We start from the raw sequence: 26,169 nt of genomic DNA on the forward strand, positions 1-26,169 counted from the left end.
TGGGGAAACAAACGTTGAAATCAGAGACGGTTTACACGTCGGATCTTTAATCCGATTGGTTATCGCACCGTGTTCCCCGTTCTTCCGGTGGCTTCGATGGCTTGCGGCCCAGCATGCCTTGTGGGATGAAGGGAGGCAACAACAAAGTCTCTTCTCGTCGCGGAAAAAAAAGGATTGCCCGGCCTGGCTCCCATGTCCCCTTATCAGCCCAAATGTTTTCATTCAAATAACGGACAGAACTGCAACAGTTTCTGCAGTAGCACTAAACACAAAATCATTACATCACCATAAATACATTACCGTATGTAGTGCTGCCGTGTGATTGACAGCTAGGGCAGACAGACATGGAGAAAGGGAGGAGTCAGTTCAACCCGGCAGGTTCATTTAATACAGGAAGGCAGGCGGGGCCTGGGGAGTGCAGGGGTTTGGGGCGGGACAGGAAGCCAACTTTCGTCCAATGGCCACAGCGGCTGGGTGCATCCCAAAATTCGCCAGGCACTTTCACCGTTTTACCAGACAAGAAAAAATAGATTAAATTTAGAATAGAAGCGGACTTCCGAGTGATGGGTGGCCAAAGTGACTGGTGCAGTAGACAAACTTACCCACCACAGGTCAATTTTACCAGCATTATCCTGGCGTTAGTTTCCCACCCTGGTTTGGGAGAAGCCCAGAGGTGGGGACTGCTTCTCGACAAACAGCAAGCTGTGTAGATTCCAGCCCCACCCTGATCTATTCATACTGAGCCCTTATTTAATCCCATGAAGAATATAAAATAACTACTACGATATCAATTGGGTTTAATACATCACACAACAGTAAATCACAACAGTAAAACATTCAATATTTTTATAATTCAGGTTTAATCACTGAAGATCATTGTAAATACAGAAAATTATAGCAACAGGTTCAAACTAAATAAAGATGACAAGAAACAAGGAAACTCAAATGGGTGCATATGCATGCGTGTGTGCATGTGTGTGTGCATGACTGCGTATGTGTGAACTTAAGGTCACAGCTATAATTATTTTCATGTCTACAAATGTTTTCTTATATTATGTCACCAATGATTAAGGTCATGTAGTGCACTTGTGCCAACCAGCCCCTACACAGGGATAGCTGGCACAATGTTAAAATGCTATAGTTACAAAGAAATCATTTTCAATTCAAATTAAAACCAGAAAATATGAATATTCAATGGAATACATATAAAATAATAAACATATAAAACATATGATAAATATAATATACAATAGAGTTGAAATGACATGCTTATACCAGGATTGGTTGGCACAACCATAAAATCTGTATGCCCAACAAACCCGCTCACATTGGGTCTGACCTCTGGGATAATATGATGTTACCCAGCTAACATCACTCTCTTTGAAACCTCACATCAAAATGTATGTGTGTGGGTGGGTATGAGAGTTTACAGTATGTGTGTGAGTGTGTGCATGCGTGTGGGTGTGTGTGTGTGTACGTGTGTGAGTTTGTGTGCCTGTGTGCGAATGTCTGTGGGTGCATATGCGTGCGTGTGTGCATGACTGCGTATGTGTGAGCAGGTGTGTGTGTGTGTGAGTGCGTAAGTACGTGTGTGCAGGTGGGGAACAGAGTGTATATGTGTGTGTGTATGTGTGGGTGCATATGAGTGTGTGGGTGTGACTGTGTGTGTGTGTTTGCGTGTGGGGGAATATGCGTGTGTGTGTATGCATGTGTGTAGTTGTGTATGTGTGTGAGCGTGTGTGCCAGTCTGTGCATGTGTGTGTGAGATAAGCGCGTGTGTGCGGGAATAAGTGTACGTGTGTGTGTGTGCATATGCATATGTGTGTGTGTGTGTGTGTGTGTGTGTGGTTGCATATGCCTGTGTGTGCCAGCATGTGAGAGAGAGAGTGTGTGTGTGTGCGCGCATGTGCGTATGCATGTCTGTATGTGTGCGTGTGGTTGCATATGCGTGTGTGTGCGTGCATGAGGATGTATGGGCGTGCGTGTGTGTATGAGAGTGCGTGCGTGTGTGAGAGTAAGGCTGGAAACACACTTGATTTAAATCACGTGGCCGCGTACACAAAATGGCTGTCATGCGTATCCTGCGGTCATTCAGAGCGTCCTTTGTGCACGTCCTCAAAAATGAACGCTACGTGTCTGCAAGGTGCAATACCCGCGTAAATCACGGGGGCAGTATTCATTTTACGCCTAGTGACGTGACTGACGGCAGGAAGCCAGGAAGGATGGTGGGATCACCTGAAGGGAAGCCATGATCTGCCCCCTAGTGGATATACCTTTTAAACCTCCAGTCAGACAGAAAGGAAGCAGACGGGCACGTGAACAATGTTGCCCGGGACACAGCCACTTCACCTGCATGTAGCACAAGATTATTCAAGTATGTTTCCAGCACAAGTGTGTGTGTGTGTGTGTGTGTGTGTGTGTGTGTGCATGTCTGTGTGCGTATGTGTGTGACAAGTGTGTGTACGAGTGTGTGTAAGTGTGAGAGTAAGTGTGCGTCTCTACTCCAGTCGGCAGAGGGACACTGACGACGAGTCATACACATAAAATCCAGCACAGAGGGGTGTGTGTTGAGTGAAGTGTGTGCAGAATCTGTGCAGGAGGGTCAGTGTGTCAGAGTCAGAGACGCTGTAGAAGGACAGAGTGCCGGCCGGACGGTCCACACACACTCCTGCTCTGCGATAGGGAGAGGGGGGGGCAGGTATGTCTGTTTTTTTCTCATTGTGCCTGACAGAGTACCTGTGTTTATCACACTCCAGGCTCCAGGAGTTTTTATTCCATCCAAACGCACAGTGAGTTTCCCCTCCTTTCCTGCTGATTCCTTCATATGTCACTGCTATACAAACCCATCCTCTCTCAGACGCACTCCACTCAGCCTCCCAGTAACAGCATTCACTCACACTCTCTCTGCACACAACCTGGGGCCGGTGCTCAAATCTCTTTGGATGAGCAGGATATGGTTCCTCTGTCCATGTGTGTGTCACCTTCCTGTTCCCCTCAGACAGAGACAACTGTCTGTGCGCTGTGTTTGGATCCAGTGTGAGCTGACAGCCATCTGCACACCAGAGACAAAAATTAGATGAATTATTATTATTGTTATTCACCTCATTATGTGTGTGAGAGAGAAAGAGCTGTGATAGTACCTGTATGTGTGTTTGTGCACATGTGTGTTTCTGTTTGAGTGTGTCTGTGTGTGTAAGAGACTTTTCTGTAATGTCTCACTCTCTTGCACACACACACACACACACAGACAGCAGTGTCCTGTTTCGATAGACTCACATTTCCTGGGTCCTGGTTTGGTCCTCATCTCTCCCCCATGGTCCACACTGTAAGAAACGGCAGAACAGTGAGTGAGTGGGTGAGTGAGTGAGTGAGTGAGTGAGCAAGTGAGCGAGCGAGCGTGCGTGCGCTTGCGTGTGGGTGTGTGTGTGAGGTGCAGTGGAAACTCTCTGCACTTACAGCAGTTTGAGTGTGTCCAGTTTAGCAGCAGACAGCGCTCTCACTCCTGAGTCTTCTGGGTGATTGTATCTCAGGTCCAGCTCTCTCAGGTGTGAAGGGTTTGAACTCAGAGCTGAAGCCAGAGAATCACAGCCTCTCTGTGTGACTCTACAGCCTGACAGCCTGCAGAGAGAAGGACAAACACACCTTACACACATTAATATAAACTAACAGGGCTGTGTGTGTCAAACACATAGCAGTGTGTAACACACCTTACACACACTAATATAAACTAACAGGGCTGTGTGTGTCAAACACATAACAGTGTATTACACACCTTACACACATTAATATGAACTAACAGGGCTGTGTTTGTCAAACACACAGCAGTGTGTTACACACCTTACATCACATTAATATAAACAGGGCTGTGTGTGTTAAACACATAGCAGCGTGTTACACACCTTACAGCACATTAATATAAACTAACAGGGCTGTGTGTGTTAAACACATAGCAGTGTGTTACACACCTTACACACATTAATATAAACTAACAGAGCCGTGTGTATCAAACACATAGCAGTGTGCTACTTTACAGCACATTAATATAATCTAACAGGGCTGTGTGTATCAAACACATAGCAGTGTGTTATACAGCTTCTACAGCTCAATATAACAGGGTTCTGGAATTAATCATCATTATTTAAGAGGATGACAACAGGTTCAACAGGTTCAATTAATTCTCATAATTTTGAAGAATGTATGAGTAGAAACGATTCGATGCTTCTCAAAAAGATGTTTTCTCCAACTGACGTCAGATTTAAAATGTGTGTTTCTACAAAGAGGCAGAACAGGAAAATGTTGCTTTAGTTCTGTGAAAAAAATAACACTTTTGTCTATTTTAACATTCAAAACATTACTAATGTTAGTGCTATATGTAGTCATTATTAACATTAGTGTTGTATTTAGTCACACTATGGCCTTTTTTGATTGAAGGGGTTTGTGTTTGTACTCACCCAAGTCTCTGCAGTTTACAGTGTGGGTCCTCCAAGCCAGCAGAGAGCGCTCTCACTCCTGAATCCTGCAGTTCATTGCCTCTGAGCTCCAGATCTCTCAGCACTGAGTGAGGGGAACGCAGGACTGAGGCCAGAACATCACAGCAGCCCTCTGTGAGATTACACCAACCCAGCCTGTGGAGAGACCACACACACATGCACACGCACACACACACACACACACACACACACAGACACACACACACACACACAAACAACAAACACACACAGATACATGTGGAATTTCCTATTTGAACAGTATTTGCATCTCTGGGATGTACACAGTGCACACAAAAACAGGAAGAGGTTATAAGAATTATAATAATAATTAAGTTCATAAAGTATTCTGACTAATCCACAAAAGAAAAAGGTTATCACTTGGCTCTGCTACCAAAAAATAACTCAAAACAAGGAGCCAAATTAACTGAAGATTGAGAGCCTTCAGCAAGGATTTCATTACCGAACCCTTTCCATATGATGCTCATATCATATGGGACACAATCTGATTGCAAACATATTTAATTTGCTAACACAAGAAACAGTGCAAGTATGATCACTATGGTGTACTTTACCTCACCTTCGATCTTCAAACATCTTTATATTTTAAAAACATTCAATCTTCATCACCATGAAGTTAGAAAATAATATATTTTTAACTAACAAATTAAAAGGTCTGTTAATATTCATGTCATTCATTTTTAAATATTCACTCAGATAAAATGAAAACGCGTTCAATGCGCGAGTCACGTGAGGCTAAGCATGATGACCACTGAACTGTATCAGTGTTTAATATGCCGCCAATGATAGAAAGTACTAGTAGTAGGAGAGTGTGCTACTCGTAAATTGTATGCTGACAATGACAGAATATAGTAACACACCTTACATCACATTAATATAAACTAACAGGGCCGTGTGCGTCAAACACATAGCAGTGTGTTACACACCTTACAGCACATTAATATAATCTAACAGGGCCGTGTGTATCAAACACATAGCAGTGTGTTACACACCTTACAGCACATTAATATAATCTAACAGGGCCGTGTGTATCAAACACATAGCAGTGTGTTACACACCTTACAGCACATTAATATAAACTAACAGGGCTGTGCGTGTCAAACACATAGCAGTGTGTTACACACCTTACAGCACATTAATATAAACTAACAGGGCTGTGTGTGTTAAACACATAGCAGTGTGTTACACACCTTACACACATTAATATAAACTAACAGAGCCGTGTGTATCAAACACATAGCAGTGTGTTACACACCTTACAGCACATTAATATAAACTAACAGGGCTGTGCGTGTCAAACACATAGCAGTGTGTTACACACCTTACACACATTAATATAAACTAACAGAGCCGTGTGTATCAAACACATAGCAGTGTGCTACTTTACAGCACATTAATATAATCTAACAGGGCTGTGTGTATCAAACACATAGCAGTGTGTTATACAGCTTCTACAGCTCAATATAACAGGGTTCTGGAATTAATCATCATTATTTACGAGGATGACAACAGGTTCAACAGGTTCAATTAATTCTCATAATTTTGAAGAATGTATGAATAGAAACGATTCGATGCTTCTCAAAAAGATGTTTTCTCCAACTGACGTCAGATTTAAAATGTGTGTTTCTACAAAGATGCAGAACAGGAAAATGTTGCTTTAGTTCTGTGAAAAAAATAACACTTTTGTCTATTTTAACATTCAAAACATTACTAATGTTAGTGCTATATGTAGTCATTATTAACATTAGTGTTGTATTTAGTCACACTATGGCCTTTTTTGATTGAAGGGGTTTGTGTTTGTACTCACCCCAGTCTCTGCAGTTTACAGTGTGGGTCCTCCAAGCCAGCAGAGAGTGCTCTCACTCCTGAATCCTGCAGTTCATTGCCGCTGAGCTCCAGATCTCTCAGTACTGAGTGAGGGGAACGCAGGACTGAGGCCAGAACATCACAGCAGCCCTCTGTGAGATTACACCAACCCAGCCTGTGGAGAAACCACACACACATGCACACGCACATGCACACACACACACACAAACAACAAACACACACAGATACATTTGGAATTTCCTATTTGAACAGCATTTGCATTTCTGGGATGTACACAGTGCACACAAAAACAGGAAGAGGTTATAAGAATTATAATAATAATTAAGTTCATAAAGTATTCTGACTAATCCACAAAAGAAAAAGGTTATCACTTGGCTCTGTTACCAAAAAATAACTCAAAACAAGGAGACAATTTAACTGAAGATTGAGAGCCTTCAGCAAGGATTTCATTACCGAACCCTTTCCATATGATGCTCATATCATATGGGACACAATCTGATTGCAAACATATTTAATTTGGTAACACAAGAAACAGTGCAAGTATGATCACTATGGTGTACTCTACCTCACCATCGATCTTCAAACATCTTTATATTTTAAAAACATTCAATCTTCATCACCATGAAGTTAGAAAATAATATATTTTTAACTAACAAATTAAAAGGTCTGTTAATATTCATGTCATTCATTTTTAAATATTCACTCAGATAAAATGAAAACGCGTTCAATGCGCGAGTCACGTGAGGCTAAGCATGATGACCACTGAACTGTATCAGTGTTTAATATGCCGCCAATGATAGAAAGTACTAGTAGTAGGAGAGTGTGCTACTCGTAAATCATATACTGACAATGACAGAATACAGTAGGCCAGCTACAGTGTTTTGATAGACTTCATTATGGCATCTCTTAAGCATCTACATACAATGCAATGCATGTAATAATATGAAAGACACAGTGACACACAGTGAAAGACATACAAACACATAGCCACACAAAGCAGAATCGAAAGCTCAAACAAAACAGTGGTCTGTATTAGTTTTCAGAAAATGAGGAACAAAAAGAGAACCACTGATGGGTCTGAAGGGAGGTCTTTGGTATGTTGAAAATTTAAAAAAATTTTAATTAACGGCCTGCATGTTGTTAATAGAGTATTGATTAACCAAATTATTGAATTTGCAAATTTATTTAACTAAATTTAAATCTGCAAAAAATAGCTTAGCCTATCTTTACGTGTGACGTGACATCGACTGATACACCTGTTTGGATCAAAAAGGGAAGACATTCAACGGGAACTGGAGAATAATGTTGTGATAACTTCAGAAGGGAAAATAACACAGGGGAAACATAAAAGGGTGTGTGATAAAGCTTGAAGTACCGTGGTATACATACAGTAGGGCTGCATTCAATCTCCGGAACAAGCTACCTCACTTACATTGGTAGGTATATCCAGTTTCTAAAAGCTAGGCTCCCCTAGTGGATAACCTCACTTTACTACAAATGTAATCTTGTGATGCGTTTTCACCAATTGGCAATAGGTAGGCTATGAAAAACATTTAAATGTAAAAACAGTGTTTGCATCAAATTGTATTGAGTGACATTAGTTTGTGTGAACCTTTAAAGGTATTATGATTTAGGTTAAGGTGTACCCCCTGCCATGTTAATTTTTGAATGGTACATCCCAGAAATTTCATTATGATATAAAATCATAGTTTGGATGTAGGTGGTTTGTATAAACAAAATATTAATCTAGATCTAGTAATATTTTCAGAATTGAGCCAAATAAGGAAAACTGTTATTTCCTATACAGGCAAGAGAAAGCCAGAGGCTTGAGACTGGCTGACCTAGCTGAAAATGCTAGTCCTCATTATGTACTCTTTTGTGTGTATGCTGTGACAGTTTGTTCCAGTTAGATGCATCACGGAGACTGACCCTGTAGTGCTCAGCAATTTGGAGGAAGTGAGAGGGATGAGAATAATTTGGATGAAGAAAGAATGCTGGTGGACATAGCAGTAAACAAAGAAAAAGCACTTTTTATATTTCACTGCATAGAGCCTTAATCACAAATTCGATTTAGTTGAGGTCACACAGTACACAGCACTACTCACCCCAGTCTCTGTAGATTACAGTTTGGACTCATCAGTCCAGCACAGAGCAGCTCCACTCCTGAATCTCCCAGGTAGTTGTAGCTGAGGTCCAGATCTCTCAGGGGTGAGTTTGATGACTGGAGAGCTGAGGCCACAATTTCACAGGACTTCTCTGTGAGGTCACAGCCACTCAGTCTGCAAATAAGAGTTTATATATTATTGCATAACAATATTCAGTAAAACAACACATGTAATATTTGAAATGTAACAACTTGTAATAAGACCCATACCCACTATACCCCATACCCACAGGAAATGGCAGTTTTTAACAGGTTTTGGCCCTACACAGCTGGCTGAAAGCTGAATGTATTACTCTTAGAAGCTGAATGTAGTACTATTTAGCGTTACTGACATTGACCTGTTTCAAACTCACGGGTACGTTTACAGCTCTGGCCAGCAGTGCAGTGTAATGGGTAGGGAACTAGGCTTGTAAACTCAAGGTTGCAGGTTCAATTCCCAGGTAGAATACTTAGGTACTTAACCTTAATTGCTTCAGTACATCAATCAGTCTTTATTAAATTCTCTGAAGACACACTGAGGGAAACAACCTCACAAGTAAAAACAACAAATTTAAATAAATAAATAAAAAAATAAAAAAATAAATAAAATAATGAATATGAAATAAATACCATAAATAATAAAAGTTCACAAGGACAATTATTAAAACAAAATTCTAAAAAGAATTGCACTCCATAGTAACTAAGGTTGGTTAAAATGACCAAGAGTTAAAACAGTGTCAAGTTTCAGTTCAATCACAAATTCATTTTGTGTTCCTTTCTTTATCTTCGGTGAACATTTGGTGAATTCCTGGCAGCAGTAGTTGGTCTCTCTCTTTGGGGAATATGCTCTTATATGTAAACCCACATTCACACATGAACATTTAGGTTACAAGTTTTAAAAATTGAGTCAGAAAATTAGTTTTCCTCCCTACAACAAAATTCATACCGTTACACAGACAAAATCACTAATTCTATTTAATTAATGTCACACAGTACACAGCACTACTCACCCCAGTCTCTGTAGTTTATAATTTGGACTGATCAGTCCAGCACAGAGCAGCTCCACTCCTGAATCTCCCAGGTTATTGTAGCTGAGGTCCAGATCTCTCAGGGGAGAGTTTGATGACTGGAGAGCTGAGGCCACAATTGCACAGGACTTCTCTGTGAGGCCACAGCCACTCAGTCTGCAAAGAAGAGTTTATATATTATTTCATAACAATATTCAGTAAAACAACACATGTAATATTTGAAATGTAACAACTTGTAACAAGACCCATACCCACTATACCCCATACCCACAGGAAATGGCAGTTTTTAACAGGTTTCGGCCCTACACAGCTGGCTGAAAGCTGAATGTATTACTCTTAGAAGCTGAATGTAGTACTATTTAGCGTTACTGACATTGACCTGTTTCAAACTCACGGGTACGTTTACAGCTCTGGCCAGCAGTGCAGTGTAATGGGTAGGGAACTAGGCTTGTAAACTCAAGGTTGCAGGTTCAATTCCCAGGTAGAATACTGCTGTTGTACTTAAGTACTTAACCTGAATAGCTGCAGTATATCAATCAGTCTTTATTAAATTCTCTGAAGACACACTGAGGGGACGAACCTCACAAGCAAAAACAAGTAAAAAAATAATTAAAAATAAAATAACAAATTTAAATAGATAAGAAAATAGTAAATATGAAATAAATACCATAAATAATAAAAGTTCACAAGGACAATTATTAAAACAAAATTCTAAAAACAATTGCACTCCATAGTAACTAAGGTTGGTTAAAATGACCAAGGGTTAAAACAGTGTCAAGTTTCAGTTCAATCACAAATTCATTTTGTGTTCCTTTCTTTATCTTCGGTGAACATTTGGTGAATTCCTGGCAGCAGTAGTTAGTCTCTCTCTTTGGGGAATATGCTCTTATATGTAAACCCACATTCACACATGAACATTTAGGTTACAAGTTTTAAAAATTGAGTCAGAAAATTAGTTTTCCTCCCTACAACAAAATTCATACCGTTACACAGACAAAATCACTAATTCTATTTAATGAATGTCACACAGTACACAGCACTACTCACCCCAGCGTCTGTAGTTTACAGTTTGGACTCCTCAGTGCAGCACAGAGCAGCTTCACTCCTGAATCTCCCAGGTTATTGTAGCTGAGGTCCAGATCTCTCAGGGGAGAGTTTGATGACTGGAGAGCTGAGGCCACAATTGCACAGGACTTCTCTGTGAGGTCACAGCCACTCAGTCTGCAAAGAAGAGTTTATATATTATTTCATAACAATATTCAGTAAAACAACACATGTAATATTTGAAATGTAACAACTTGTAACAAGACCCATACCCACTATACCCCATACCCACAGGAAATGGCAGTTTTTAACAGGTTTCGGCCCTACACAGCTGGCTGAAAGCTGAATGTATTACTCTTAGAAGCTGAATGTAGTACTATTTAGCGTTACTGACATTGACCTGTTTCAAACTCACGGGTACGTTTACAGCTCTGGCCGGCAGTGCAGTGTAATGGGTAGGGAACTAGGCTTGTAAACTCAAGGTTGCAGGTTCAATTCCCAGGTAGAATACTGCTGTTGTACTTAAGTACTTAACCTGAATAGCTGCAGTATATCAATCAGTCTTTATTAAATTCTCTGAAGACACACTGAGGGGACGAACCTCACAAGCAAAAACAAGTAAAAAAATAATTAAAAATAAAATAACAAATTTAAATAGATAAGAAAATAGTAAATATGAAATAAATACCATAAATAATAAAAGTTCACAAGGACAATTATTAAAACAAAATTCTAAAAAGAATTGCACTCCATAGTAACTAAGGTTGGTTAAAATGACCAAGGGTTAAAACAGTGTCAAGTTTCAGTTCAATCACAAATTCATTTTGTGTTCCTTTCTTTATCTTCGGTGAACATTTGGTGAATTCCTGGCAGCAGTAGTTGGTCTCTCTCTTTGGGGAATATGCTCTTATATGTAAACCCACATTCACGCATGAACATTTAGGTTACAAGTTTTAAAAATTGAGTCAGAAAATTAGTTTTCCTCCCTACAACAAAATTTGTACCGTTACACAGACAAAATCACTAATTCCATTTAATTAATGTCACACAGTACACAGCACTACTCACCCCAGCGTCTGTAGTTTACAGTTTGGACTCCTCAGTCCAGCACACAGCAGCTCCACTCCTGAATCTCTCAGGTTGTTGTAGCTGAGGTCCAGTCTCTGTAGTTTACAGTTTGGACTCATCAGTCCAGCACAGAGCAGCTCCACTCCTGAATCTCCCAGGTTATTGTAGCTGAGGTCCAGATCTCTCAGGGGTGAGTTTGATGACTGGAGAGCTGAGGCCACAATATCACAGGACTTCTTTGTGAGGCCACAGCCACTCAGTCTGCAAAGAAGAGTTTATATATTATTGTATGATTCAAAAGTATAATATACTATAAAACCTCATATGATCAATGTAACAGTCAATGTCTGTCCAATGTTATGTTAAGGTAGTGTAGCCTGTGTTTTTAAATTAGATATGGAATACTATGTCTTTGTCTTAATACTGTAACTTACAGTATTATATCCTAATAATCTGTTCGTGAGTTGTATGTTTTGATACATCACATGGGTTTGTCTATCAATTAATTCACAATATATCTAATAACTTGCAAGTTTTTGCAATTAGTGATACTTCTGTATTCATTAAATGAGGGCACAATCTGTTAACAGCTTGACTCAAAAATCATAATTCTCAGTTGCCTGACAATTTTATTGTATTCTATTCTCACTTTAACTATGAAATGTTTAGGAAAATATGCTGTCAGTTATTTACTTTAATAATTACATAATACTCACATGGCCTTCCTGCAGTTGCTGACTACTAGTACCAGTCTTTGATAACCTACAGCTGATGTGTTGTAGGTCTTCAAGTCAAACTCATCCAGGACCTCCTCTGACGTTAGTAACACAAAGGCCAGAGCTGAGCATTGGTCTGGTTCCAGCTCTTTATCAGAAAGTTTTCCTGATCTCAGGGAATTCTGGATTTCCTCCACTAGAGAGTTGTCATTCGGTTCATAGAGACAGTGTAACAGATTGATGATCCTCTCTGCTGAAGATTCCTCTCTGATCCTCTCCTTAATGTACTGGACTGTTTTCTCAGTGCTCTTTGACCTGCTTCCTGTCCACAGGTATAATGCATGTGGTACAGGTGATCTTCTTCTTGTCTGTGTCAGTAGTGGTCCTAAGAGCGTCTGAATGGAGTCCAGAGAGAAGCCGAGAAGGAATCTGAGGAAAAGGTCCAGGTGTCCATTCTCACTTTCTAAAGCCTGATCCACAGCAGTCTTATATATCTCATGCAGCCACACTGGGTAGAAATGAGAATAGTGAAAATAATGGCTTGCTCTGAATTCAGACGACATTTCTGTCATTCGGAAGAAACGTTGTGGGAGTAATTCTTTTTGGAGTCTTCTCTGTCGAGCTCTGAGTAACTCAGACAGCTGCACTCTGTCGCTGTGAGGTTCTGACTCTCCTGCTCTGAGTACATTTCTGTTCCCATTTACATATGAATAAAACACAAACAAGGCAGCCAGATACTCCTGAATGCTCAGATGCACAAAGCAGTAGACCTTCTCCTGATCCAACCCACACTCCTCTTTCAAGATCTCTGTGCACACCCCAGAGTACACTGAAGCTTCACTGACATCAATGCCACTCTCTCTCAGGTTCTCTTCATAGAATATCAGATTGCCCTTTTTCAGCTGTAGAAAAGCCAGCTGCCCCAGCTTCAGGATGATTTCTCTATCTGACTCTGACACTTTCTTTGGGTTCATCTCATTGGCACTATGATACTTCTGAATCTTCACATTAGTCTGAATGAGCAGGAAGTGTGTGTACATTTCAGTCAGAGTTCTAGGCAGATCTCCACTCTCTGTTTCACCCAACATTGTCTCCAGAACAACAGCAGAAATCCAGCAGAAGACAGGTATGTGATACATGATGTAGAGACTCCTGGATGACTTTATGTGTGAGATAATTCTGCTGGCCTGGTTCCCATCTCTGATTTTCTTCCTGAAGTATTCCTCCTTCTGTGGGTCATTGAATCCTCGTATCTCTGTCACCTGGTGGACGCACTCAGGAGGGATCTGATTGGCTGCTGCTGGTCGGGAGGTAATCCAGAGGAGAGCAGAGGGAAGCAGATTCCCCAGAATGAGGTTGGTCAGCAGCACATCCACTGGTGATGACTCTGTTATATCACAGCAGAGCTTATTGCTTTGGAAATCCAGAGGAAGTCGACACTCATCCAGACCATCAAAGATAAACACAACTTTGACTTCATCACCTTCAACACTTTTGATCTCTTTCAGTTGTGGAAAGTAGTGCTGCAGAAGTTGCATCAGACTGAATTCTCTGTCCTTTTTCAGATTCAGATCTCGGAAAGGAAGAGTAAAGATGAAATCAACATCCTGATTGGCTTTTCCTTCTGCCCAGTCCAGAATGAACTTCTGCACAGAGACAGTTTTTCCAATACCAGCAATGCCCTTTGTAAGCACAGTTCTGATGGGTTTCTCTTGTCCAGGTAAAGGCTTAAAGATGTCATTGCAGAGGATTGCAGTCTCTTGTGTGGTTTGTCTCTTGGATGCAGTCTGTCTGACCTCATGTTCATTATAGACTCCTCCACTTCCCCCCTCTGTGATGTGGAGCTCTGTATAGATCTCATTGAGGAGGGTTCGGTGGTTCTGCTTTGCTAAAGCTTCAGATACGCATTCAAACCTCTTCTTCAGAGCAGTTTTCAGTGCCTGCTGGGCATTTATGGATTCATCTGCGGAGAGTAAATATGAGAAACAATATATAAAATAACAGAAATAGAGAACAAAAAATATTATGCAGAAAGTTTTCACAATGTTTTGCACACCCCTGAAAGTGTTACATGTTAAGTTGTAGCTATACCTGTGTAAATTATAATTCATTTGGTAACAAGAGGTCATTACTGAGTAACTCCAATGTAGGTAACATGGAACTATAGTTAGCGGTATTCTTGATTACACATGTGAAGCAAGGCCAGCCCTGTTACATCTCTCCTGTTAATATGAAATCATTCTGTATCATGAAGACACATTGCAAAATTAACAGGCAAGGTTTACTTGTTATCAATCATTAAGATATGCCCTATTAGTGTAAATACATTATTTAAAAAAATATTCACGTCATTAAGAATATCGCCAACTGTTGTCCCATGGTACCTAAGTTAGAATTACTCAGTAATAGCCTCTTGTTACCAGAATAGTTACAATTTAACTACACAGGTATAACTGCAACTTAATGTAAAGTGTTACCCATGCCTCTAATAGTGTGTTACACACCTCTAACTGTGTTTCACCCTTCTCACGTGTTGTACACACAACAATGAAAACATAAAAAGCATTTATTTCCATTTTGACATTCAATTTCTTAGTTTTACATAGTATGATGTGTCTTTATGGTCAATATGGTCTTCATGGATCATGTAATAATTGAATTATCTTAGAAGTTTAATGCCCAGTGCTCTTTAATCCTGGAATAAAAACTCAGGGCAGTGTGTCTGATGGGACAGTGGTTTAGTTACTGGCTTTTGATCCTAAGGCTCCTGGTTTGAATCTCTTTCAGGGGCAATTCATCTAATGTGCATTTGCTTCCCCCCATAATCACTGCTGGATGCTATATTTTAATTGAAATGCCCTTGTGTCCATGTTGTGTGTGATGTTTTCTATACATAAGACTGTCGAGGTAAAACACTATTATGAAAGTCCGAATGCTATGAACCAGATCATTGTTCACTGTTAGATCTGTTTGCTAAACTAATTTCAGCATTCTAATGGACACACAGCAGCAATGAGATAAACTCTTACTGTGCTGCTTATCTCTCTCCAGTGAGTCGGCAAGATCCTTCTGCTTCATGTTCCTCAGGATGTGGAGTGTGATCTTCAGAGACCCCTCACTGCCACAGGTCTCCAACATCTTCTCAACTATGTACAGGGCCTCAGGATCCTCCTGCTCTCTCTCAGTGCATACTGGGTAATCAGCAATTTGATGACTCTTGAACAATTCCTTCATCTTCATAAACTTATCCAGTACAGAAGGATCTTCAGGAAGACTATTAAAGCATTCCGGGCAATCTTGACTCAGATGGCTCTGAAACAGTTTCAACTTCTCATCCTTCTTCAGCTTCATCAGAGTGCGCAGGAGAGACTGAAACAAACACATGAAGAGATGTGCAGTATCACTTTAAATGAAATACACAAAGAGGCGTGCTGAATCAGAGTGAAATAAACACATGAAGTGGTGTGCTGTATCAGAGTGAAATAAACAAATGAAGAGGTGTGCTGTATCAGTGTGAAATAAACACATGAAGAGGTGTGCTGTATCAGTGTGAAATAAACACATGAAGAGGTCTGCTGTATCAGAGTGAAATAAACAAATGTGGAGGTGTGCTGTATCACTGTGTGAAATAAACACATGAAGTGGTGTGTTGTATCAGTGTGAAATAAACACATGAAGAGGTCTGCTGTATCAGAGTGAAATAAACAAATGAAGAGGTGTGCTGTATCAGTGTGAAATAAACACATGAAGAGATGTGCTGTAACAGTGTGAAATAAACACTTTATCAGAGCCATTAAAACAATCATATCCCTGCTTGAGGTCAAATGTTTTCTCAGAGGGATGGATAAAGATAAACACCAAACATGCAGCAGGTCCATAGCCTCATATGTGAAGTGCAGCTTTTGCTCCTGATAGATGATTTTGGAGAGAGACTACTTGGGATGAATTCATTCCTTTGGAAAAATTTCATTTTTCTGAGCAATACGTTTGGTTAATGCTAACTATATAAACTGAGTGGTTAAAACACTCTGTTTGAAATCTACCTCTGCCATTGTGTTTGGGTCTTTAAAGACATTGACATTAGCACAACTACTTTTGTTATGTTATCTCATTCACAGAAATGTAGCACACAAGAAAATTGCACAAGAAACTATGAAAATAAAGAAGTACATATCATACCTGTTTTAAGAAAGACCATTTCTCTGAACTCTCCTCGTCGAAACGGCTGGACTCCGGTGAGTAGGGGAACCCGCGAAAAAATCATGAGACACAAATTCCAATTAACCTCTTAATGCAGCTCTAACTCACAGCACATGGAGACAGGGCTTCCAGTTAAACTCTTACTGCAGCTCTAACTCAGCACATGGAGACAGAGCTTCCAGTTAAACTCATCCTCTTACTGCAACTCTAACGCACAGCACACTAACTCACCGATACACGCAATTGTACCTCTTTCTGGCAGGGCTGTGGGTTTCATCGTCGGTCTCTTTCCTCTTTGAGGAACTCATTTTAGAAACAGCGCTGCCTATCTCAGGACACCGGGACACTTCAGATCAGATTCAACCACAGGTGGTGAGTCAAATCCGCCAACCTGTAAATACACAAAAGAAGAACACAATGAACACACACAGACACACTAAAACAGTCTCAGGCACACACATACACCAGATCTTACAGTGCCGACAGGAACAAATCTTGAATTTAATATGGCCCTCAACATGTGCAATATTATCGCCTACAAAATGTTTTGCACCCATGATAACAATGATCAAGACTGTTGAATATAAAGATTGCCAGTGCTGAGGTATATATTCATTGTCCAACACGTGGAATATATTTAATGATATAATGGGGTGTGTAACCACCAAAATTACACATCTCTCAGATTAAAAATTTTCCAAAAGTTTGTGTCACAATTACTGTCACCCGTTTTCGGTATTAGCTTCTCTCTCCACTCACAAACCAGCCGCTGTTAAATTAGCTGCAGAGCGATAGCGAGCGCAGGAAAGACTAGACCCACCCGAGCAGCGTTGGAGAGTTTTCCAAGTTGCTGATGTGCGCTCAATAAGCGCTCTTTTTTAAAATACAGTCGCTAAAGGGGTATGGAAACCCGTTAAATCTAGCGACAAAGTCGCCAAGTTGGCAACTGTGGTTGTCAGAATGTAGCCTACTTCTTTAATCAAGCGACAGGGCCTGTGACTTCTGTCATACTAGGTTACGTCACTAGGGTTTAAAAAAAAAAGTAATGAAACATCAAAAATACATCAGTAAACTTTTTTTTTTTAATTATCGCTTTTTGGTCCAAATGGTAAATTTGGATTCAGTATGAACTCTTCGCTTATTGGACTACGCCTTAAACACGCCATTTCATTTAAGTTCTCGGTTTTACTGAATTACGCGTGTTAATACGATTATACTTGCAGATTCCCATTCCTCCCCACATCCCCTTTATCTTTACGTTTTCTTACCACAATTCCACTCCGCATCAGGCTGTTCACTCCGTTGGTTTATTCAATTTAATTCTTCTTTTCACTGTCTTCTTTCTGCTGCATCTTTAAAATGGCTGTCTGAGTTAACTTTCAGTTTCTCTTTCCTGTTTACCTCGAGCGTTAGATGAGTTTTTTTTTTTGTACTTTTTATTAGTTGCATCAGTTATCGTATTTAATTAGTAATTCGGAAGCGAAACATTTCATCCATGTAGGTATTTGCTAAATTTGAACGCATACATATACTAGACCTATTCAACATCCTGAGAATTACATTATGTTGGGACTTAAAGTATTCCTATACAATGGTGCCATCTGTTGGCTACACGCACAAAAAGCCTTTTGAAATGTCATGTCCGTGGAACTCCAAGAACATTTCCTATTTAAAAACACACTTGAAGATAAACAGCAAATAAAAATAAATAAAAAACCACAGTCACTGACCAATTCACTTCATTATGACCAATTATAGCCCTATGTAACATCTTAATGTTTGAGGTAATTTTTGTTATTTCTTATCTCCAATTCTTGAGTTATCTTTTTCCCCACTGTAAAAAAAGTTATAATTATTCAATATTTCTAGGCAACTTGCTTCACTTTTTTTTTTCAGTTTTTCAGTTTTCAGCTTAAAAATTTTTTTAAATTCTGAGTTCAAATTATGCCTGATAACATTCATTCCGAATACTTACATTTCATTGAGGGAAAAACTTAAAACTCAATTTAAATTTTTCTGAAAATGAAATTTCATTTGAGTTGAAATATTGAGTATTCTGAACTTGTCCACACATTTCAGGAGATCTCCTACCTGGGCATCAGGGAGGCAACACACCGTACGTGATTCTTTTTTGTGCAAACAGTCTATGGTGTCTACCCTCATAATGAGTCCCCCACTGCCACATAGAAGAATATTCTGTTTAATCATTGTTTTACCTTATACAGTGGGCTCCAGAATTATTGGCACCCTTAATAAAAATGAAGAAAAGCGCCTGCATATAATAAATGACACAGATAATAATCTATATGTTATGTTCAAACATATGGGAAAACTATATACTTTTATTTCAATACATTTACTCTCATGCTTCAATGTTTTTTTTTTTAATTATCTAATTTTTTCTGAAAACCATAGGTGCCATAATTATTGGCACCCCTAACGATGATTGTAAGTAAAATCAAACAAAATGAAATTGGCAATACAATTTTACTTAATTTAGTTCATCTCAATCTAAAGGAACTATATTGTGTCATTCCATCACTTCCAGTTTCACCAGAGAATAGAAATGAGGTAACAAGCATACAAAATCCCTTTGTCATCCATCAGTATGGGAAAAGCCAAATAACTGTCAATTCAGAAGAGACTGATGGTAATTAACCGTCACAAGTCTGGTAATGGGTACAAAAAAAGACAAACGGTTAAACATACAACTTAGCACTGTAAGGGCAATAATAAAAAGGTGTAAAACATATGGAAAGGTTGCAAATTTGCCAGGAAGAGGAAGCAAGTGAATGTTGTCCCCATGGACGATGAGGAAGATGGTGAGGGAGGCCATTAATAACCCAAGGATCACTGTTTAAGAATTGCAAAGATTGGTTTGTTTCTTGTGGTCAACAAGTCTAAAAAAAAAAACATAAAATGGCACCTCCATACCAACTAGCTCTTTGGAAGGGTGGCACGAAGACAGCCCTTACTGAGCACAATAAACAAAACCAAGAATCTGGAGCTTGCCAAACCTCATTGGAATTATGACTGGAAGAGTGTGCTATTGTCAGATGAGACCAAAATTGAACATTTTGGCCATACACACTATCAACATGTTTGGCGGCAAGAGAGGAATGCATACAGGAGAAGCACCTCATACCTACTGTCAAATATGGAGGTAGGTCATTGATATTTTGGAGATGTTTTGCTGGCAGTGGTCCTGGGGCATTATTTTAGATCAATGGCACAATGAATTAAACAAAGTACCAGGAAATTCTGGCAGAACATTTGGTTGTCTTTGCTAAGAGGCTAGGACTTGGTCATAGGTAGATTGTCCGGCAGGACAATGACTCCAAGCATACATCAAAATCTAAACAGAAATGCTTAAGTGAAATCAACATCCATGTTTTCCAGACTTAAATTCCATCAAAAACCTGTGGTCTGAACTGAAGAGCGGGGGTCCATAAGCACAAACCCAAAGATATCAATGATTCTGAAAAGTTCTACATGGAGCAATGGTCAAAAATCCCTCCAGATGTGTTCTCTAACCATATCACATATTATAGGAAAAGACTCATTTAACAAAGATATCATATCCATTGAATATCGAATAACTTACCCGCTGAATATCGCATTAAATTTCCAAAGCACGTGAAACTGACTCTTCACTGAGAGCAACTTGAGATATTGCGCACGTGAGTGGCTGATGTATGTCACGACTATGAGAAATTAAGCTGGATGCATCAGACAGGCTCTGAGGGTAAATGCAGAAAAGGACACGGTCTACACACTACCGCCGTGCAGTTTGCAGGTAAGGTTGGCGAGGTGAAATGAGAGTGGCGGCGTGGGGACGTCCTCTTACCGAGAGCTCCGGCCAGCGAGCGATTGGCGCGCGGCTGGATCATGGCAGCGAGGCGGGAAGGTCGCTACCTCTTCCCCTCCCGCGGCCGTTCCTCGGTGCCGGCGCGCGCTGTTCTCCAGGTCGATCCTCGTCCGACGTCCCGGGGGGGGGGGGGGGGGCGTCTGGGGAGAGGCGTCTTCTGTGGTTTCCCCGCTGAAGACTGTTTGGGTTCGGTTCGAAGCTCCTCCTCGCCGTTGCCGTAGCGCCAGCCCGTGTGTTTGCTCAGGCTGCGTCGTTATGGCGATTTTTCCGCCGGGCACCGACATCGCCGTGAAAAAGCCCGGCGGCACCTGCGGGCAAACGGGAGGAGGAACGCCAGTGCGCACGGAGAGAACTTTTCGGACCGAACGCTAACCGAAGGATGGCGGACATGTTGGCTCTGCCCAAAGCCGTTTTGGCTTTACTTCCTAGGAAATGGCATGCAAACTATTTACACCCAGCTTGCAGTCAGGTCCATCTCAGTTTGGTCAACCTGGAGCCAATAGACTGAAGCCTAACTTCAGGGCTCCACACTAACATTTTTCCCCCCCCCCAAAGAGCACATGCTCTTGAGTTGAAAAATTGAGGGTTGCACCAATGCATTCCAAAGAGTGCTCCTAAATTACTTTTCCAATTGGGACACACCAATCCCTCCCAAGTCCTCCTAAAATGGGAGCATTGTGGGCTAGATGGCAACGTCTCCAAGCGTTTCTTTGTGAATCGAGTTTCAGAACTTGGTAGGTCACAGGCAAGGCCGATCACTGTTTTCTTGCTGTTGAAATTCTTAATTTAGCCAGGAGATAAATTCAAATGGTTACTTTTTCAAATTTATAAATAATTCTATTTCCCTATGAATCAAAGTCTTTAGCTTCTAAAGAAGTGGGTTGGGTGTCTGAAAAGACTAATTCTGTTCTGAAGTATATATTTACCCCGTTAGTCTCTCCTGTAGTATTCTTAAAGTGACCATTACAGTTACCTTTTTAAATAGCAGCCTGCACTTACACTCAGCTGTGTCTGTGAGACACGTGCGTCTGTGTCTGTACTCTGTATACCTGCGGCCTGAGCTCATGCCTTTGCAGGCCCACCGGTATGCCAGCCCCACCTTCATGCCCTGACATTTCAAACACAGAGAACAGCTCAACCGAATGCCTCTTCTTATCGAGCGGCCTGTGCTGTGCGGTAAAAAAAACAAAAAAACCCTGAAATCAGTCTCTATGAAGGCATGTTATCCCATTAACTACATGCTTATACCAGGATTGGCTGGCACAACCCTAACATCCGTATGGCCAGCAAACCCGCTCACATTGGGTCTGACCTCTGGGATAATATGATGTTACCCAGCTAACATCGCTCTCACAGACTTTGAAACCTCACATAAAAATGTAGGTTGACAGAGAGGGGTGCCAGGCGGCTTCACCGCAAAGTGTGGTTTCACCCTTAACCCTAAAAGCCACACATCCTCCGATGAGATCACCTGACATCACTCTCGCCTCCCACAGCCACTTGTTGGTGTGTTTTCCATTTTTAAGATGGCGTTCATCGAATGTATTTCCATGTATTTTGGAAATCCCCACACAACAATAATTAACTACTCCTCCTTAACAGAGGCATGGGGACTGGGGAAACAAACGTTGAAATCAGAGACGGTTTACACGTCGGATCTTTAATCCGATTGGTTATCGCACCGTGTTCCCTGTTCTTCCGGTGACTTCGATGGCTTGCGGCCCAGCATGCCTTGTGGGATGAAGGGAGGCAACAACAAAGTCTCTTCTCGTCGTGGGAAAAAAAAGGACTGCCCGGCCGCTCCCCCCCCGGCTACAGCGTGCTTTTAAATGCATATCGAACGTATACAGCGGAAATCCCGACACAGCTGTAATTAAATAGTCCTCCTTAAGAGAACTACGTGGAAGTGCTGACAGTTCACAGCTTGATTTTTAGTATGATTGTTATCTCGTAGTGTTCCCCGTCACTTCTGGTAGCTTCGCCTGCTTGCTTCGTATCGCCAGCAATCCCAAAATGCCTTGTGGGGAGGAGTCAGTTCAAGCCGGCGGGTTCATTTAATACAGGAAGGTAGGCGGGGCCTGGGGGGAGTGCAGGGGTTTGGGGCGGGGCAGGAAGCCAACTTCCGTTCACTGGCCATGCTGGCTCGCTGCATCCCAAAATTCACCTGGCACTTTCACCATTTTACCAGACAAGAAAAGATCAAATTTAGAATAGAAACGGACCTCAATGTAGCGTTTTGGGTTGTAACCTGAAAAAGTGAATGGTGCAGTAGACAAACTTACCCAACACAGGTCAAATTTACCAGCATTATCCTGGCGTTAGTTTCCCACCCTGGTCTGGGAGAAGCCGGGTTCAGAGGTGGGGACTGCTTCCCGACAAACAGCAAGCTGTGTAGATTCCAGCCCCACCCTGATCTATTCATACTGAGCCCTTATTTAATCCCATGAAGAATATAAAATAACTACTACGATATCAATTGGGTTTAATACATCACAAAACAGTAAATCACAACAGTAAACATTAAATATTTTTATAATTCAGGTTTACTCACTGAAGATCATTGTAAATACAGAAAATTATAGCAACAGGTTCAAACTAAAAATGACAAGAAACAAGGAAACTCAAATGGGTGCATATGCATGCGTGTGTGCATGTGTGTGTGCATGACTGCGTATGTGTGAACTTAAGGTCTCAGCTATAATTATTTTCATGTCTACAAATGTTTTCTTATATTATGTCACCAATGATTAAGGTCGTGTAGTGCACTTGTGCCAACCAGCCCCTACACAGGGATGGTTGGCACAATGTTAAAATGCTATAGTTACAAAGAAATCATTTTCAATTCAAATAAAAACCAGAAAATATGAATATTCAATGGAATACATATAAAATAATAAATGTATAAAACATATAATAAATATAATATACAATAGAGTTGAAACTGGTACAGGCATGCAGTTAATACTGTGATAACACATGCATTATTCATATGTATAATGCATGTTATCACATTAACTACATGCTTATACCAGGATTGGTTGGCACAACCAAAAAATCTGTATGCCCAACAAACCCGCTCACATTGGGTCTGACCTCTGGGATAATATGATGTTACCCAGCTAACATTGCTCTCACAGACTTTGAAACCTCACATCAAAATGTATGTGTGTGGGCGTGTTTAGGTGGGTATGAGAGCTTACAGTGTGTGAGAGCTTATGTGTGTGAGTGTGTGCATGCGTGTGGGTGTGTGTGTGTGTACGTGTGTGAGTTTGTGTGCGAATGTCGATGTCTGTGGGTGCATATGCGTGCATGTGTGCATGTCTGTGTGCATGACTGCGTATGTGTGAGCAGGTGTGTGTGTGTGTGTGTTGTGTGTGTGTGTGAGTGCGTAAGTATGTGTGTGCAGGTGGGGAACAGAGTGTATATGTGTGTGTGTATGTGTGGGTGCATATGAGTGTGTGGGTGTGACTGTGTGTGTGTGTTTGCGTGTGGGGGAATATGCGTCTGTGTGTATGCATGTGTGTAGTTGTGTATGTGTGTGAGTGTGTGCCAGTCTGTGCATGTGTGTGCGAGATAAGTGCGTGTGTGCGAGAATAAGTGTGTGTGTGTGTGTGTGTGTGCATATGCATATGTGTAAGTGTGTGGTTGCATATGCCTGTGTGTGCCAGCATGTGAGAGAGAGTGTGTGTGTGTGCACATGTGCATATGCATGTCTGTATGTGTGCGTGTGGTTGCATATGCGTGTGTGTGCGTGCATGAGGGTGTATGGGCGTGCTTGTGTGTATGAGAGGGCGTGCGTGTGTGAGAGTAAGGCTGGAAACACACTTGATTTAAATGACGTGGCCGCGTACACAAAATGGCTGTCATGCGTATCCTGTGGTCATTCAGAGCGTCCTTTGTGCACGTCCTCAAAAATGAACGCTACGCGTCTGCAAGGTGCAATACCCGCGTAAACCACGGGGGCAGTATTCATTTTACGCCTAGTGACGTGACTGACGCCAGGAAGCCAGGAAGGATGGTGTTATCATTTGAAGGGAAGCCATGATCTGCCCCCTAGTGGATATACCTTTTAAACCTCCAGTCAGACAGAAAGGAAGCAGGCGGGCACGTGAACAATATCGCCTGGGACGCAGCCACTTCACATGCATGTAGTGTGAGATTATTCAAGTATGTTTCCAGCACAAGTGTGTGTGTGTGTGTCTGTGTGTGTGTATGAGTATGTGCGCGTGAGTAATTGTAAGAGTAAGTGCTTGTGTCTCTACTCCAGTTAGCAGAAGAACACTGAGGAGTTCCACAATATAAATCCAGCACAGAGGGGTGTGTGTTGAGTGAAGTCTGTGTGGATTCTGTGCAGGAGGGTCAGTGTGTCAGAATCAGAGATCCTGTAGAAAGACAGAGTGCCGGCCAGAAGGTCCACATACACTCCTACCCTGTACACACACACTCCGCTACCAGCATCATCACACAGTCCTTCTCTGCGGTAGGGGGAGGGGTGGACAGGTATGTGTGCGGTGATATCATTGTGATAGGCATAGTAACGTTGTTCATTGCACACCAGAATCCAGGAGGTTTTATTCTTTCCAGATTGAGACTCATGCTGCCCTCCTTTCTTGCTGATTCCTATATCTGTCACTGCTATAGCAACCTCTCCCCCCTCAGACGCACTCCACTCAGCCTCCCAGTAACAGCGCTCACACACACTCTCTCTGCACACAACCAGGGGCCAGCGCTCACATCTCACTGGATAATCACGACATGGCTTCTTTCTCTCCAGCGTTTGTGTCACCCTCCTGTTCTCCTCAGACAGAGACAGCCATCTGTCCGCTGTTTTTGGATCCACTGTGAGCTGACAGCCGTCTGGACACCAGAGACATTAATGAGATTAATTATCATTATTAAAAGTCACCTCAGAATGTGTGTGATTGAGACAGAGCTCTGATTACCTGTGTGTGTCTGTGTACGTGTGTATCTGTTTGTGTGTGTTTGTGTGCGAGTAAGAGACTTTTCTGTAATGTCTCACTCTCTCTCTCACACACACACACACACACACACACAGCACTGTTCTGTGTCGATACAGACTCACATTTCCTGGGTCCTGGTTTGGTCCTGTTCTCTCCTCCATGGTCCACACTGTAGGAACAGCAGAACAGAGAGTGAGTGAGTGAGTGAGTGAGCGTGCGTGTGCTTGCGTGTGTGTGTGTGAGTGCATGAGTGTGCGTGTGCTTGCGTGTGTGTGGGTGTGTGAAGTGCGATAGAAACTCTGTACTTACAGCAGTGTGTGTGAGTGCATGTGTGCGTGTGGTTGCATATGCGTGTGTGTGTGTGCATGAGGGTTTATGGGTGTGCGTGTGTGTATGAGAGTATGTGCATGAGGGTTTATGGGCATGTGTGTGTGTGCATGAGGGTGTATGGGCGTGCTTGTGTGTATGAGAGTGCGTGCGTGTGTGAGAGTAAGGCTGGAAACACACTTGATTTAAATGACGTGGCCGCGTACACAAAATGGCTGTCATGCGTATCCTGCGGTCATTCAGAGCGTCCTTTGTGCACGTCCTCAAAAATGAACGCTACACGTCTGCAAGGTGCAATACCCGCGTAAACCACGGGGGCAGTATTCATTTTACGCCTAGTGACGTGACTGACGCCAGGAAGCCAGGAAGGATGGTGTTATCATTTGAAGGGAAGCCATGATCTGCCCCCTAGTGGATATACCTTTTAAACCTCCAGTCAGACAGAAAGGAAGCAGGCGAGCATGTGAACAATATCGCCT

At 41.6% G+C, this 26,169-nt stretch overlaps 3 protein-coding genes and 1 long non-coding RNA gene across 4 annotated transcripts in view; all 4 read right to left on the bottom strand.

The window, feature by feature from the left end:
• Positions 1–26,169, bottom strand: part of LOC118219280 — a 117,447-nt gene that overhangs the window by 55,803 nt on the left and 35,475 nt on the right. The window lies entirely within an intron of this gene.
• LOC118219256 (NACHT, LRR and PYD domains-containing protein 3-like) lies at positions 1,897–18,163 on the bottom strand. Its single transcript, XM_035402274.1, has 12 exons — positions 17,803–18,163; positions 16,784–16,925; positions 16,514–16,559; positions 15,364–15,703; positions 12,958–14,297; positions 12,335–12,828; positions 10,554–10,727; positions 8,441–8,614; positions 4,452–4,625; positions 3,457–3,618; positions 3,277–3,323; positions 1,897–3,052 (listed from the first exon to the last, which is right to left on the bottom strand). Exons 2-12 carry the CDS (start codon positions 16,840–16,842, stop codon positions 2,499–2,501), a joined length of 3,564 nt encoding a protein of 1,187 aa, XP_035258165.1. The 5' UTR covers positions 16,843–16,925; positions 17,803–18,163; the 3' UTR covers positions 1,897–2,498.
• Positions 20,952–23,604, bottom strand: LOC118219332. The gene is made up of 2 exons (XR_004763704.1): positions 23,550–23,604; positions 20,952–21,768 (listed from the first exon to the last, which is right to left on the bottom strand). It is a non-coding gene; the product is annotated as an uncharacterized LOC118219332 (long non-coding RNA).
• Positions 24,120–26,169, bottom strand: part of LOC118219292 (NACHT, LRR and PYD domains-containing protein 2-like) — a 9,748-nt gene continuing 7,698 nt past the window's right edge. Inside the window, exon 5 of the mRNA XM_035402361.1 lies at positions 24,120–25,259. Coding sequence (XP_035258252.1) covers positions 24,670–25,259 — 590 coding nt within the window. The 3' untranslated portion in view covers positions 24,120–24,669. The remainder of the gene's footprint in view (positions 25,260–26,169) is intronic.

This window comes from Anguilla anguilla, chromosome 19 (assembly GCF_013347855.1).
Source record: "Anguilla anguilla isolate fAngAng1 chromosome 19, fAngAng1.pri, whole genome shotgun sequence".
Lineage (NCBI taxonomy): Eukaryota > Metazoa > Chordata > Actinopteri > Anguilliformes > Anguillidae > Anguilla > Anguilla anguilla.

What these genes read in the sequence shown, in the direction of transcription:
- LOC118219256 (XM_035402274.1), bottom strand. Translation starts at nt 16,842, where the DNA reads ATGAGTTCCTCAAAGAGGAAAGAGACCGACGATGAAACCCACAGCCCT. An exon ending in AGCAACTGCAGGAAGGCCAT is followed by an intron (nt 10,728 to 12,334) that starts GTGAGTATTATG and finishes TCTTCTTTGCAG; the next exon opens with ACTGAGTGGCTGTGACCTCA. An exon ending in TGTAAACTGCAGAGACTTGG is followed by an intron (nt 3,619 to 4,451) that starts GTGAGTACAAAC and finishes TTCTCTCTGCAG; the next exon opens with GCTGTCAGGCTGTAGAGTCA.